Here is a 16,351-nt window from a genome sequence, read left to right as displayed (position 1 = left end):
CTGAGATGAGGATCCCACCTTGCTTCTGCGGCCAAGAAAGCCGGAGGGAAGGGGATGTGGAAAAGGGCATGGAAATCCACCCAGCCGCCCTAGAAGGAGGCAAATTACAAGGCAAGGAAAAGCCGCTGGGAATTGCTCCGCACCGCGGCTGCCCCACCCCTGGGAGCAGCAGAGTCTCCACAAAGACTTCATTGAGGGCCCTGCTTCCTCCCCACCCCAGCCCTCCAGCCTGGGTGGATGCTGGGCTGCTGCTTCCAGCAAAACCTCTCATTTTCCCTCCCACTTCCTCTGTGCCCCACGTGGCCCCAGGGTTGGAACACGTGACTGGGCACCCAGGGCACCAGCGTGCCTGTGGACCAAGCTCAGCATCTCCCACCCCCACCCATCCCCTCCTTCCTCTCCAGGGGTGCTCACCTTCCACAGGGGGTCCATGAATTGGAAATGCTCCCCAGTGTATGCTGCTCAGCACAGGTGGCCTCTGGATGCTTGATTAGATGATAGCCAAGGCCAGTGACCAGGGTCAGAGATCAGCCAATAGCTAAGGAAACTGTTGTCCTGCCTTGGTCTTTTGGGCCTTGCAAGGAACCAGAAAGGCAAGAGGTTAAGTACTCCAAGAGGGAGTCTCAGGGCTCAAGAGTTCTTGGAGTGAGGAAGGGCGGGGTCATCTTGACCCCAGTGAGGTCTCTGTAGTTTTGAGATGGGGAAATGGGCAGGAGGACCTGGCATTCCTGCACTCTATGGGGACAGCTATTGTCTCCCAAGAAGAAGGCTGCTTTTTTAACTCCCACAAAAGTGAAAGGGAAAGTTGCTCAGTTGTGCCTGACTCTTTGCGACCCCATGGACTCTAGCCCACCAGGCTCCTCTGTCCATGGGATTCTCCAGGCAAGAATACTGGAGCAGGTAGCCATTCCCTTCTCCACGGGATCTTCCCACCCCAGGGATTAAACCCAGGTCTCCTGCATTGCAGGTGGGTTCTTTCCCATCTGAGCCACCAGGGAAGCCACCATGGAGGTTGACTCCCATAACCTATTATTGTTCCTATGGCCATGGCTTGCAGGGCAGGAGAGGCGTGGGTGGTTGGCGGGCACTGGAGTGGCTCTGGGTCACTCCCTGGCCTGGAATCAGGGCAGCAGAGCCCGTGCCATGAGCACCGTGGGTCTGCAGGTGTGTGAGCATCTCCTAGGCGCCAGCCCCGGCAGGTGCTGAGCCACCTAGCCTTGGCTCTATGACCCCAGGGTCACTACCATGGACAGGTTACGTTGTCCTTTTGGTCTCACCTGAAGTCATCCCTCTAACTTTCCCCCTTGTTATCTTCAGTGGAAACAGCCTGGGTGGCAGCTCATAGCTCGGTTTGGGAGGGCTGAGGCTTGGGGGACTGTGGGATGTGATGAGGGCAGATCGGGCACCCGAGTAGCTGCGGTGGCAGCTTCTCCCTCACCTGGGAGCCCTGGGAGCAGGTGTAGCCAGGGAGTCACGGTCCAGCATCGGAGCCAGACTGGGCCCACGGCACCAAATCCTCACCCGCCCACACGCCTGCCCTCAACCTGCCGTGATGCGGGGCGCTGACCTGCACTCAGGCACACTCACGCCCACACGCAGCCCACGGAGGTCGGAGGTCGTTTGGAGGTCTGCCGTGGGGTCGAGTTCTCATCCCCACACTTCCGCTTTCCCAGCTCCGAAATGGGAGGGGGCGGTGGCGGGAACATCGGCCTCACTGGCAATCCTGGGGGCGGGAGCTCTGGTTCTGAATCAGAGGGAACTTTCCACCTCACCCCGGCCTCCCCAGAGGTTCCCTGACTTGGGAACAGAGTGCTGGTAAAGAAAAAATGAGTCCCTTGGAGGCGCAAGAGGAGGGGGTCAGGCATGAGGTCCAGAGCACCCGGCCCGTCCCTGCTGCACACAGGGCCGGCATTCAGCCCGCAGGTGAGCCAGCCACACACAGCCCCAGGAGGGGAGACAGAGAGCCCTTCAGCCCTGCCTTGGCGCTCTCCGCAGCCCCTCAGACTCCCTCAGAGGGACTCTCCCAGCCTCACCGCAGCCTACCCAGGATCTGGTTAGAAACAGGATCTGTCATCCCTGGGGCCAAACCCCGAGAGGTCCTGGAGGAGAAGCCCAGCTTCACCCCAGAGCGGGACCCCTCCTCCCCCAGCTGGCTGGCGGGTCGCCCCGCCTCCTCACCCTCCCCGCTCCTGTCCCACATCCTGCCTGCTCTCTCTTGGTTTTTCTTCCTCCATCTCCTACCTCAAGCCTCCGTCTGGATTCCTGAATTAAGTCTTTGGGGGGGAGGGGTGTCTTTATTTTTTAAGTTCCCTTTTAATACCTTTCTCAGGCTTTTTGTGTCTCTCAGCTTAGTTCCCCATTTCCATTCCCATCGCTACGTTATTATATTGGTGAATGAATGATGAATGAATGAGCGTGTGGGTTCCCACTCTTCTCCCCGCCCACCTCTCACCTCCTGCTCCATCTCAGCGTCACTAGCTGTACCTCCCCCACATCCAATGATCCAGGTCTCCCACTACCCACCCTTGACTGCAGGGCCAGGCATTCCCCACCGGCCATCCTGCGCAGCGGCTCTGGGCTCCCGAACTTTCTCCCTTATAAAGTCAGGCGGCAGCAGACATCCAGGAATGCTGCTGCTGCCCGTGACGCATGCCAGCTGGCTGCGGGGTTGCCGGGATGCCCCCAGACGACCAGGAATGTGATGGAAGCAGGGAACACAGAAATTGATTGCCCGAGGTGGGTGGGGTGGGTGTGCCCAGGCAGGCAGGGCTCTGACAAGTGGCAAGGCCCGGAGCTGCAGACTTTCTGCTTCTGTCAAATTGCTTCTTCTCTGAAGCCTCAGTTGTCTGCAAGCCAAGTGCCCTTCTCCAGGCAAGGGCCACAGAGAGCCTTGATATTGTGCAACCACCACCAAGGGATGGGGGTCCCAGGGCTGGGGGGGCAGGTCTGGCTCTCTGGACTGTCCTAAGGCAAGGGTGGTGCTCCCAGTTACAGCCAGGATGGGAAGGGGAAGAGGGGGCTGAAGACCAAAACAGGGAGAGAAGCAGATGAGCAGAGGCAGAGACAAGGGAGTGTGGGACAGAGACAGGGAGAGACAGACTTGGCCAGCCCCAGGGGTTCCGAGGACCTGGAAGGAGCTGGGTCTGCAGCAGCCTCAGGACTAGAAAGACACCTTTGCTTGAGCCCCTGCCTCTGGCCTAGGGGGTGGTTGGGGTGCCTGAGAGAGACTGAGAGGCCAAAATCCTGCTGTCAGGTGGAGGGTTGAACACCATGATGCAAGTAAGCCTTGTGTTTGGGGTCCCCCAGGGACAGGGACCAGGTCCTCACTCATAAACATCCTAGGAGTGGCCCAGGGAGACAGGAGATGCCAGCATAACCCATGCTCTGCCAGAGGGTGGCTTGTTGGGGGACTGTGGCCTAGGCTTCATCTCCGTGTGTGAGGAAGGGGTGCGGTGGAGATGGAGACAGACTCTTTCTGTGCCCCCAGCCCTCGTCTCAGGAAGAGGGATGGAGGCGCCCGCCCTGGACCCAGACAGCAGCGCCCTGTTCGTGGGCAGGAAGGGCGGGAAGCTGTGGGATTCTCCACCTTCAGCAAACCTCTCGGGCGGATGGGTGCCGGGCGGGAGGGGTGGCAGCCCTCCAGGAATACACTGCCCCTTTCATGGAGCCCAGAGCAGCCAAGTCACGGCAGGCGAGCACCAAGGGGCAGGACAGGCCTGGGCACAATCATTGCTCTGTCCTGGCAGCTCCCGGCCCACACGCGCACACATGCACAAACACACAGCCTTACGCAAACCCAAAACACACTCCCAGCAGCCACCCACACACTCGCACACACAGGCGAGTATACATCTCTGCAGCCCTGACACCCGCCTGTGTGCCTTCTTCCAGGCAGAGAAACCCATACCTGGGGCACTCGTCCCGCCCCTTCTGCTTGTCCCTCGGGACCTCTGAGGCATCCTGATCCCCCCATGCCAAAAGCTTGGAGCTGCCCAAGCAGCCCACACCATTAACTTTCTGCACACTCACCTTTGAGAGCAGACCTCAGGCCAGAAAGGGACTTCCAGGACTAATCCCTACAGGCAGGAGGGGGAGAGAGTGGGAAGGTGCTCATTTTACAGAATGGTGACACTGAGGCCTGAATTGGGCCCCTTCTGGCCCAGAGCACAGCCCACATAGCTGCTGCAGGCCTAAACTGGTGTTTTGATGAATCATGGGTCTTCTTGACCCAGGAGAGTCAAGACCAGGCCTCCAGGCTGTAATGAGGCCTCCTCTCTCCCCTTCACTGCCCTGGCATCCCTACCAGGCTGCCAAGTCTGGTGTGGCCCCTGCTGCTTCCTCTCTAATCCTCTGTCTTCAACATTTCCAGAACATGTACATCCCCGCCAGCCTCTTGGCCTTGCTTCCCTCTGCGATTGCTCATTTCCCTCCCTCTCCGCTTCTCTACATAACCCTCACCTCCCCCAGGAAGCCCTCCAGGATTGATTCCTAGCTCATGCCTTCTTTATTCTGCCTGCCTTCTCCATTTGAAGGTCCTCTCCAACTGTTCCCTCGGCCCACTGCCCAGGACAGGGACTCTTGGTTCTTACCACTGCCACCCATCAGAGACAGTTAGAGAGACGGCAGAAGGAGACCAAGAGATGGGGGGAATGGCGCTGTCAGAGTTTCCAAAACCCCAGCCAGCAAGGCCTCAGAGGCCTCTGTTGGGGTGAGGGGGCTTCCCGGCCTGTGCGCTCCCGGCTGCACAAGGCAGCCTGTGTGAGCCCTTCCCGCGTGGCCCCACAGGAAACAGCAGGGCCCAGCCCCTCAATGGGCCCATTCAGACCCCAGCTCTCTCTGGAAAGTACCTCTGCTTCCTGTCGCCCTCCCACTCTGGCCTGGAGAACCGGACCAAACAGGCTGCTACTCCCCCATGCCAGGAGGGCGCTGCAGGCAGGTGGTTCAATGGTCAGAGCCAGCCATCTGCTTCAGTTCCTGCCTGGCCCCCAACTGGACCACACCCTGGCAGGTTGACATCCACCTTTAGTGAAAGGGAGTGTGGGTGGGGGCCTGTGCTCACTCCACACAGTTGGGAAGCAGAGGGGCCCCCAGCCAGTGCATGTTAGGCAGGTGAAGTCTTAACAACAGGCTCTCCGGGAGAGAGGGAGCCCTGTTTTGCCTCTTTCCGTAGTATAAAGAAGCTCACTGGGCAGCATCACCTGGCTTACAAAATTCCTAAAAATGTAACGGTCATCTCTTGCCAGCCGCTCTGAGCTTTGCTGTGGTGGTGGCTCCATCCTACAGGGGGCCACCGGCCTCCACTCCTTGCACTGTGGCTGTCCCCAGCTTAATGTGCTGCATTTTGTCCCCCAGAATCTGTGACCTTGCAGATAAAACACCCCTGTAGGTGCCTGCCAGCTGCCAGTTCCCTGGTCTGTCCCTTGCGGACACCAACGTGTCCTGAGCCCACCGGGCTGTGTCCGCCTAGATGGCTTTGCACTTCTGCTTTGATTTCTTTAGCTTCCTGGAGAAGACGCTGGTATGGACAGCAAGTCCTGGCAAGAGGAGATAAGTAGAAGGGATTTCAGCTCAGCCTGAAGGGGAGAGCTTTGCCTTTCTTGGGCGTCCCTCCATCTCTGCAGGCCGTGTTGACTGCCCTTAGGGCACACAAGTCTGGGACTCCTCCAGCGCTGATGTGGCTTCCTCAGGTGCACGTTAGCTGGCTCAGGCCCCCCGGGGAACAGCACCTAGATGGCTGGTGTCAGATCATCCCTAACGAGGCCAACAGCCTTGACTGACTCACAGAGGATTTAAGAGAAGCCCAAGGAGGATGAATCATCTTTTTAACCCCCTCCTGTCATGCCTTACCCCACCCCAGCCCTGGACATCAAGGAGGCAGAGTCAGTACTATATTTGGCACTAGTCTCCATGAAAGGAATGGACCAGAAATTGTGGCAGCAGGTTAGAGGCCAAGGGAAGCTCATTTGGAGAAACTTCCTGGAGGGGGTGACAACTTAAAAAGAGGAGGTGTCCCAGTGTAGGGCCTACACAGTGACCCTGGGAAACCCCAAATATGACCTCCTGTCTTGGGAGGCCCATCAGACTGTCAGCCCCTCCCAGGCCTTGCCTTCTGAGACCCAGGCTTGGAGAACTCAGCTGAACCCTGGCTTCCGGGCTGTGGTGGACATAATGGGGCCGGATCTGACAGCTCACCAGGGACCGTTAATAGCTAAGCAGCAGGAAGCAATACAGGGTGACGGAGGAAGCTTTGGCCTCTTTTGGGTCTGGCATCACATGTGGTCTCCATCTGGGCTCAGAGCCGTTGCTCTTCGGTGGACTCGCTGCCACCAGGGCTCAGCCGTGGCCACCCAATCCAGGAGCTAAACCAGATGGGCGCCTTGGAGAAGGAATCTGAGCAGGGATCAGTTTGGGTAGCAGTGGTTCTCCGAGAGCTTCATTCCTGAGGGTTGTGGCCATCGGGCCAGTTGATTAGGCCAGTGATGGTTTCCTTTTGAGCCAGGAAGGAGCCAGACCCAGGATGGGGATTCCTCTAGGGCCCAAGGGAAGAGAGCCAGAGCTGGCAGAAGCCTCTGGCCCCAGAAACCCCCGAGGAGGAGACCTCGATGCTTGGGGTTGCTGGGTCTGACCTTCAGAGCCAGGGTCCGGGCTGGACACGAGGCGAGGCCGTGCCTTCTGGCGCTGGGACCAGCGGAGGCCATGGGGGGTACCGAGGAGAACCGTAGGGGAGCCCCGGCCTGAAGCGCCCTCCCTACCGCCCAGCCCTCCACCCTGAGGCACCTTTCTGCCTTCAGGCACAGGGCCGCACTTCACTACAGCTTCTCTTGTCACACAGCCTCCTTCTTCGGAGAGAACCACCTGGAGGTGCCTGTGGCCACGGCTCTGACCGACATAGACCTACAGCTGGAGTTTTCCACGGCCCAGCCCGAGGCTCTGCTTCTCCTGGCGGCAGGCCCGGCTGACTACCTACTCCTGCAGCTCTACTCTGGACGCCTTCAGGTCAGTGACGTCGCCCTGCCGGACTCCTTCTCTAGCTTCCACTGCACCCCCCCACCCACCAACTGTGACCTTGTGCACATCACTTTCACCTTGAGGCCTCAAGGGCCCCCCTGCCCCCACCATGAGATGGACAAAAGTGAGCCCCCTGAGGAACCGGCTCTGCCCTTTTGCTCTCCAGCCATGCTTCTCACCATGACCCCTCGCCGGTCCTTGGTGTTCTGAGCACCCTGACTGCTCTCCATTCTCTGCCATCCCGTGGTCTCTTGCTCTTGCCAGGCCTTTGCTCACTATTCTGCCTGATGGCAGGCTTCATTCATTCCCTGCACCTGCCTCACTCCAGCCTCTCCTTGAAGTCTCAGCATGGGCACCCCTTCCTCACCTGGATGAATTCCCCTCTCCTGGGTCCCAGCACCCTTGTGCCTTCCTCTGGCAAAGCCCTGGCCACCCTCCATCACCACTATGACAGTATCACCACTGTCTGTTGGCGATGGAACAACCAGGAATGCTACTGCTGTTGTTCAGTCGCCAAGTCACGTCCAACTTTTTTGTGACTCCATGTACTGTAGCCTGCCAGGCTCCTCTGTCCATGGGATTCTCCAGGCAAGAATACTGGAGCAGGTAGCCATTTCCTTCTCCAGGGGATCTTCCTGACCCAGAGATCAAACCCATGTCTCCTGCATTGGCAGGCGGATTCTTTATCACTGAGCCATTAGGGAAAGCCCCACAGCTTCCTTAACTTTATTTTATCGTTCAAGTCACCACAAGTTTTATTCACAAAGAGTCTTCTGGCTGTCTCTGAAGAGTTTGAGGACACGAGGTCTTAGTCTATCTTTGGGGGAGCCATCTGTTCCCACACTCCAGTGGGGAGAGGACTCTGTTCGCCTCAGTCCATTGATGCTGCCATTGCTTCTCACTGCCACAAGGTGTCACTGTTGAACATGGCCCGGGGCAACCTGGTCCTGATGCTCTTTCTTTCTGCCGGGTATACTGCTGCCACACTCCTGGAAAGGGCCTCAATACTCGGACTCCCAAGGCCATAAGTTCTCAGTGCTCTGTTCTTTCAGTTTCCATACTCTGCCACCACCTATTCTACCATCTGGCTGTGGGAGCCCCGCACCAGAGCCGGTTCTGGTATCAATGTCCTAGAGACAGAACCATGTCTCTCTTCTCTCCCCAAGGAACCCCCCCGGACAGGTCAAAACACAGAGCATCTGGTTGGGTGCCCCATCCCTGAACAATGAGCCTGGCTGCCTCAGTGACTCCAAGTTGTTTTGCTCTACTTGGGTGACACAGCAGGGGATTCCCAGGTGCCCATTATCCCAGGGGAGGAATCATCTGTATTCCAAGGTGGTTTTTCTGGCACCTCTCACCCAGTGAAAGAGGGGAGACATACAAGAATTTAGGCTGAATCTCTAGGAAAGCATCTTGCTATGTGACAGGTCTGGGTGGGCAAGGACCACATCTGATTCACATCAGGATCCCCTGAACCCAGCCAGGCTTGGTTCAGAGATCATTTTGGGGAGGGTTTGGGGGATGAGTAAAGAGCTGGCAGGAAAGAGAGGAAAGTGGCATGAGAAGCACTTGTCCTAGGCCCTCTGCTCCGGGGACCCCAAGTGTGGGGAGCCAATTATGCTTTTACTGCAGAAGTGCTGGATGCAATGTGCTTCCTTCCCTGCCGTGTCTCCTCAGGTCCGACTTCTCCTGGGCCAGGAGGAGGTGAGGGTGCAGACCCCGGCAGAGACGCTGCTGAGCGACTCTGTCCCCCACATCGTGCAGCTGACCGTGTCAGACAGCTGGGCCTTGCTGTCAGTCGACGGGCTCCTGAATGCCTCAGCCCCAGTCCAGGGGGCCCCCCTGGAGGTCCCCTATGGGCTCTTCCTGGGGGGGACGGGGAGCCTTGACCTGCCCTACCTGACAAGAGCCAGCCGACCCCTGCGGGGTTGCCTCCACATGGCCACCCTCAATGGCCGCAGCCTCCTCCGGCCGCTGACGGTGGATGTGCCCGAGGGCTGTGCCGAGGAGTTCTCTGCCGGTGACGACGTGGCCATGGGCTTCTCTGGGCCCTACTCACTGGCCGCCTTCCCTGCCTGGGGCACTCGGGACGAAGGCACCCTGGAGTTTACACTCACCACACGGAGCCAGAAGGCGCCCCTGGCCTTCCAGGCCGGGGGCCGGCAGGGGGACTTCATCTACGTGGACATATTTGAGGGCCACCTGCGGGCCGTGGTGGAGAAAGGCCAGGGCACCGTACTGCTCCACAACAGCGTGCCTGTGGCCGATGGGCAGCCCCACGAGGTCAGCATCCACGTGGATGCTTACCGGCTGGAAATCTCCGTGGACCAGTACCCCACACGGACTTCCAACCGTGGGGTCCTCAGCTACCTGGAGCCACGAGGCAATCTCTTCCTCGGGGGGCTGGATGCCGAGGCCTCTCGCCACCTCCAGGAGCACCGCCTGGGCCTGGCCGTCAACGTCTCCCTCCTTGGCTGCATGGAGGATCTCAGCATCAATGGTCAGAGGCAGGGGCTCCGGGAAGCCTTGCTGACCCGCAACATGGCAGCTGGCTGCAGGCTGGAGGAAGACGAGTACGAGGAGGACGCCTATGGCCCATACGAAGCTTTCTCCACCCTGGCGCCCGAGGTGTGGTCGGCCATGGAGCTGCCCGAGCCCTGCGTGCCAGAACCCGGGCTGCCTCCAGTCTTTGCCAACTTCACCCAGCTGCTGACCGTCAGCCCGCTGGTGGTGGCCGAGGGAGGCACAGCCTGGCTGGAGTGGCAGCACGTGCAGCCCACGCTGGACCTGAACGAGGCCGAGCTGCGCAAGTCCCAGGTACTGTTTGGTGTGAGCCGCGGGGCCCGCCACGGTGAGCTGGAGCTGGACATTCCGGGCGCCCAGGCGCGGAAGATGTTCACCCTCCTGGACGTGGTGAACCGCAAGGCCCGCTTCGTCCATGATGGCTCCGAGGACCCCTCCGACCAGCTGGTCCTTGAGGTGTCAGTGACAACTCGGGGGGCTGTGCCTTCCTGCCTTCGCAGGGGCCAAACATACATCCTGCCCATTCAGGTGAACCCTGTCAATGACCCACCTCGCATCATCTTCCCGCACGGCAGCCTCATGGTGATCCTGGAACACACTCAGAAGCCCCTGGGGCCGGAGATCTTCCAGGCCTACGACCCAGACTCCGTCTGCGAGGGCCTCACCTTCCAGCTCCTCGGTGCCCCCGCCGGCCTACCCGTGGAGCGCCGAGACCAGCCCGGGGAGCCAGCAACCGAGTTCTCCTGCCGGGAGCTGGAGGCCGGCAGTCTAGTCTATGTCCATCGCGGCGGGCCTGCCCCAGACCTGACATTCCGGGTCAGCGATGGGCTGCAAGCCAGCCCCCCAGTCACGCTGAAGGTGGTGGCTGTCAGGCCGGCCATTCAGGTCCTCCACAACACGGGGCTGCGCCTGGCCCAGGGCTCTGCTGCACCTGTCTTGCCCGCCAACCTGTCGGTGGAGACCAATGCTGTGGGGCAGGATGTGAGTGTGCTGTTCCGAGTCACGGGGGCCCTGCGGTTGGGGGAGCTGCAGAAGCAGGGGGCAGGCGGGGCGGAGGGCACCGAGTGGCGATCTACACAGGCCTTCCACCAGCGGGACGTGGAGCAGGGCCGCATAAGGTACCTGAGCACCGACCCACAGCACCACACTGAGGACACAGTGGAGAGCGTGGCCCTGGAGGTGCAGGTGGGCCAGGAGGCCCTGAGCAATCTGACCTTCCCAGTGACGGTCCAGAGAGCCACAGTGCGGCTGCTGCGACTGGAGCCACTGCACACCCAGAATACCCAGCAGGAGGCCCTCACCACAGCCAACCTGGAGGCCACCCTGGAGCAGGCAGGCCCGAACCCCACCACTTTCCACTATGAGGTGGTTCAGGCCCCCAGGAAGGGCAATCTTCAGCTCCAGGGCACACGGCTGTCAGACGGCCAGAGCTTCACCCAGGATGACCTGCAGGCCGGCCGGGTGACTTACGGGGCCACAGCTCGTGCCTCAGAGGCAGTCGAGGATGCCTTCCGTTTCCGCGTCACGGCCCCGCCACACTTCTCCCCGCTGTACACCTTCCCCATCCACATCGGCGGTGATCCGGACGCCCCTGTCCTCACCAATGTCCTCCTCTCAGTGCCCGAGGGCGGGGAGGGCGTCCTCTCTGCTGACCACCTCTTCGTCAAGAGTCTCAACAGTGCCAGCTACCTCTATGAGGTCATGGAGCGACCCCGCCACGGCAGGTTGGTGTGGCGGGACGCACAGGACGAGGCCACCATGGTAACATCCTTCACCAACGAGGACCTGCTGCACAGCCGGCTCGTCTACCAGCACGACAACTCTGAGACCACGGAAGACGACATCCCTTTTGTGGCTACCCGCCAGGGTGAGGGCAGCAGCGACATGGCCTGGGAGGAGGTACGGGGTGTCTTCCGTGTGGCTATCCAGCCCGTGAACGACCACGCTCCTGTGCAGACCATCAGCCGCGTCTTCCACGTGGCTCGCGGCGGGCAGCGGCTGCTGACCACGGATGACGTGGCCTTCAGCGATGCTGACTCCGGCTTTGCAGATGCTCAGCTGGTGCTGACCCGCAAGGACCTCCTCTTCGGCAGTATCGTGGCTGTGGACGAGCCTGCTCGGCCCATCTACCGCTTTACCCAGGAGGACCTCAGGAACCGGCGGGTCCTGTTTGTGCACTCGGGGGCCGACCGCGGCTGGATCCAGCTGCAGGTGTCTGACGGGCAGCACCAGGCCACCGCGCTGCTTGAAGTGCAGGCCTCGGAGCCCTACCTCCGTGTGGCCAATGGCTCCGGCCTGATGGTCCCTCAAGGAGGCCAGGGCACCATTGACACAGACGTGCTCACCCTGGACACCAACCTGGATATCCGCAGTGGAGATGAGGTCCACTACCAGGTCACAGCCGGTCCACGCTGGGGGCAGCTGCTCCGGGCCGGCCAGCCGGTCACCAGCTTCACCCAGCAGGACCTGCTGGAGAGGGCCATTCTCTACAGCCACAACGGCAGCCTCAGCTCCCGAGATACCCTGGCCTTTTCTGTGGAGGCAGGGCCTGTGCACACAGAAGCCACCCTGCAAGTGACCATTGCTGTTGAGGGGCCGGTGGCCCCCCTGCACCTGGTCCAGCACAAGAAGATCTATGTCTTCCAGGGAGAAGCAGCTGAGATCAGAAGGGACCTGCTGGAGGTATAGGGCTGGGGGCCTGAGCAGGGGTCTGGGCTGGGTAAATGGGGCCCCTCCCCCCAGCAATCATGCTGGACATGCTTGCTTGGATGGTTTGGGATGTAACTGAGGTGGCTTCTGGGCCAGGTGTGTGTATGTGCCTTGGGTGTGTACCTCTACATCTGTATCTTGTGTGCCTGAGGGTTTCTGGGCAGTGTTTTGTATGCACGGATGCCTGTGAGTTGCATGTTCTTCCACATGTCACGTGCACACATGAACACTCTGTGGCCAACATGCAGATTCCTGGGCTCTACCCAGACCACAGACTCTGATGTGGAGCCTGAGAATCTGCATTCGAATAGGAGTAGGCTGCCTGAAGGGTTTTGACGGGTGTAGACTTTGAGGATTACAGGCCTTAGAGACAGGTTTGGCTCCCCCCGCACCCCCCCACCCACCGGCCAGCTCCTGTGTCCTCAGTTCTTTTCCTGGACCTCAGACCAGGACTTGAGGGCTGCTAACCACCCAGGAACCTCACTGAGCAACCACAGGCCATCCAGTAGGTCCATTGCCTTGCTGTGTGACCTCACACCAGTCGCTTGCCCTCTCTGGGCCTTATTCTCCTACTGAAAATAAGCTGCCAGCTTCTGAGCCTCTTGTGGTTGTTGAGGCTGTCGAGACTTCGGGGCAGATGGTGACTAAACATGTCTGGTGGCTGGAAGTCTTTGCCTAGGAGAAGGCACCTTTGAAGAGTTAGGCTTTGAAGAGTCTGGGGTTTAACAGCAGAGAGCGGGAGACAGTCCTCCAGGCAGAGGAACAGAATAAGACATGTGAGCTTGGGGTGGTGTGTAGCCTGTTATGGCTGGGTCATCAGATGAGGGAGCACCTTCCCTCCAGGCCCTGCAAGCTCCATAGAGCCCCGTAGTGTAGGAATCCAGATCACTCAGAAGGATGGGGTGCCCTCTGGTGGCAATAGCATGGCATGGGTAGTCAGTGTGTATGTCCTTGTGTGACATTTGTGTGTCTGGGTGCACACATTGGCGTGTGGTAAGACTGTATGTCCATGTCACTGAACCCGAGGCCGTGTGGTTGTGTACATCTCCGCGAGAGTGTGTGTGTCTCAGAGGCCTCAACAGGCTCCCCCTGTGACCCCTCTGATAACCAGGCAGCCCAGGAGGCAGTGCCACCAGCGGACATTGTGTTCTCAGTGAAGACCCCGCCGAGCGCCGGCTACCTGGTGATGCTGTCCCACGGCGCTGTGGCAGCCGAGCCGCCCAGCCTGGACCCCGTGCACCATTTCTCCCAGGAGGCAGTGGATGCAGGCAGGGTCCTGTACCTGCATTCCCGCCCTGAGGTCTGGAGCGACACCTTCTCCCTGGATGTGTCCTCAGGCCTGGGTGCTCCCCTCGAGGGCATCCGCATGGAGCTGGAGGTGCTGCCCTCTGCCATCCCCCTAGAGGCACAGAACTTCAGTGTCCCCGAGGGCGGTGCCCGCACCCTGGCCCCGCCCCTGCTCCGCATCGCGGGGCCCTACTTCCCCACGCTGCCAGCCCTCCACCTGCAGGTGTTGGAGCCCCCCCGGCACGGGGCCCTGCAGAGAGAGGAGGGACCTCAAGATGGGAGCCTCAGCGCCTTCTCCTGGAGAGAGGTACAGTCAGGGAGGCCCAGGGTGCATCCCAGCTCTGGGGGCCAAGTCTGGGGGTGTGCAGGGAGAGGAGGCGGGAGCCCACATTTACAGAGCACCTCCTCTCACCCTGCTTCACCGGCAGAGAGAGATGAGTGTCCCCATTTTCTTCATTCTTTCACTCTGGGAGAAATGACAGTCCCCATTGCCGCCCACAGAAACAGGCTCTGAAGGAGTCAGTCTCCCATGCCCAAAGGCAGGGCATGAAGGGTGCTGGGCCTGAGACCCACCTGGGGACTCAGGCCTGCTGGGGCCTGACCTCTGGCCCGGGGCCTGCCCGCAGGTGGAACAGCAGCTGATCCGCTACGTGCATGATGGGAGCGAGACGCTGGCAGACAGTTTTGTCCTAGTGGCTAACGCCTCAGAGATGGCCCGCCAGAGCCACCCCGTGGTCTTCACCATCACCATCCTGCCTGTCAACGACCAGCCCCCCGTGCTCACCACAAACGCAGGCCTGCAGGTGAGCGCGTTCTCGGACCGCCTCCCACTGTCCTCGTCCCCACCAGAGAGGCCCAGCACCTAGCTCCCCTTCTGGGAGCCTCAGTTTCCTCCTCTGTAAAATGGGGATCCTGCCCCATGCCTGACTAGGTTATTGGGAGGAAAGAAGAGCTACTGCACCGAAAATAGAACACAGGTGTGAGGCTTTGTAATTGATCACTTACAAGTGCAGTAGACAGCCTTGTGAATGGACACCCTTAGTCCCGCTGCTCCCTGGACTCACCCTCATCAGGAAGCTTTTGCTATGGCTCAGCACCAGGACTCCTGAAGAAAATTGTTTCAGAACCCTTAGGGGTGGACTCCAACTGCTCCCCACTCCCACCCCCAGCAAGTGCAGGCCACAGCTTGACTCCCCAACCCCCTGACTCTTACACTACTGCAGGGTAGTGGTATCCCCATCCAGCAGAGGTGGAAGCTGAGGCCCAGGACAAGACTTCTCCAGGGTCACTGTGGAAGCCATCAATGGAACAGAAAGAATGTGACTTGACTAGGGCCACACAGCAGGATAGCAAATGGGCAGGGCATTGAATGCTGACCTCTAGGGTGTAGCCTCTGGCTCAGCAGCAGCTATGGAAGGTTTCATAAGAGGGCTGATTTGGGCTGTCTGTGACATGAGAATCTTTGGTGTATAGGATGTGCCTGTGGGGAACAGCGTGGTGCTGGGGAGGTTCGCAGAGGGTAGGTTTCAGGCCGAGGGCTGCCGGGAGACCACAGTCAGATGGTGCTGTGTGCCATTTCGCCACCAGGTGGTGCTGTCCACCGTGTTTGTGCCAGGAGCCCTGTGCTAAGGCCGGGTCTATACATTATGGCCCTGCTTCCAGAGCTCTGGCTGAGGTCACCCTTGGGCTGGGAGAGGGAATACCAGCGTGCTTGGTTTTCTAGGGAGCCCCTCCCCAGTACTGCTCATAAGTTGCTGACCCAATATGACCCTCGGAACGGGATCCTCTCCTGCTAACAGGAAGGAGGCTTGTGGGGTCTCCCCGTCACTCTGAGCGTGGGGAGGGGCTGCCAGCACCCAGGAAGCCTTCACCCACCTGCCTGGGGGCTCGTGATTGCACTGGGAACACCTGGGCCCCCATCAAGTGCTGCAAGACAGTGGCCTGCCATCAGCCTCTCCAGCTCACCAGGCCTCCCACCCCATCCCTCACCTGGAAGGGGAGCCCATTTCTAAGTATCCTGATCCGATTCCCAGCCTGTGCCCCTTCTGAGACTCACCAGAGGGTGTGAAGGGAGACTCCTGCCCTGCCGGTGAACCACAGAGGCGGCACTATGGGTCGGGGTTGGGAGACTCTCTGAGGGGTGAAAGCTGGGGGCTTCCTGGGGTGGGGGTACATGAGCTGGCCTTGAAGGACAGGCAGGGCTAGGGCAGATGGAGAGCAGGGAGCCTGGCATGGGAACCTTGGGCCAACAGGGGAAAGTGAATGGGGTGGAGGGCTCCTTTGCGTGGGGGAGCCCCGGATGGTGTTACGGTTGGAGCCCTGATGATGCCCCCAGGCCAGGGAGGAATGAAGTGTGTAGGCTTGGTGGGAGCAGACCCCTCACAGGCCTGTACCCCCAGATGTGGGAGGAGGCCACTGTGCCCATCCCAGCGGAGGCCCTTAGGGGCACAGACAGCGACTCTGGATCCGAGGACCTGGTCTACACCCTGGAGCGGCCCAGCAACGGACGGGTGGTGCTGAGGACAGCGCCAGACACCGAGATCCACAGCTTCACCCAGGCCCAGCTCGACAGTGGCCTCGTGCTGTTCTCACACAGAGGTGGGTGCCAAAAGTTGGAGTGCCCTGAGGCTGGGTGCCGGCCTGGGCCAGAAAGGTTCAACTCTCCTCCTGTCCTAGGAGCTCTGGACGGAGGCTTCCGCTTCAGCCTGTCTGACGGCGAACACAGCTCCGCAGGACACTTCTTCCGGGTGACAGCCCAGAAGCAGCTGCTCCTCTCCCTGGAGGGCAGCCGGACGTTGACCGTCTGCCCAGGTGGGTGAGCCAT

At 60.1% G+C, this 16,351-nt stretch overlaps 1 protein-coding gene across 1 annotated transcript in view; it reads left to right on the top strand.

Annotated features, from left to right (window-relative positions):
- The window catches only part of CSPG4 (chondroitin sulfate proteoglycan 4), a 35,320-nt gene that overhangs the window by 11,969 nt on the left and 7,000 nt on the right, over window positions 1-16,351 (top strand). The window contains exons 2-7 of the mRNA XM_081551729.1: window positions 6,833-6,996; window positions 8,686-12,213; window positions 13,352-13,834; window positions 14,154-14,330; window positions 15,927-16,125; window positions 16,204-16,338. Coding sequence (XP_081407855.1) covers window positions 6,833-6,996; window positions 8,686-12,213; window positions 13,352-13,834; window positions 14,154-14,330; window positions 15,927-16,125; window positions 16,204-16,338 — 4,686 coding nt within the window. The remainder of the gene's footprint in view (window positions 1-6,832; window positions 6,997-8,685; window positions 12,214-13,351; window positions 13,835-14,153; window positions 14,331-15,926; window positions 16,126-16,203; window positions 16,339-16,351) is intronic.

Source organism: Giraffa tippelskirchi, chromosome 12 (genome assembly GCF_054371585.1).
Source record: "Giraffa tippelskirchi isolate mGirTip1 chromosome 12, T2T-mGirTip1v1.2.pri, whole genome shotgun sequence".
Taxonomy (NCBI): Eukaryota; Metazoa; Chordata; class Mammalia; order Artiodactyla; family Giraffidae; genus Giraffa; species Giraffa tippelskirchi.
Note: the sequence above shows the minus strand (reverse complement) of the source record. Positions and strands in the feature narration are given on the sequence as shown.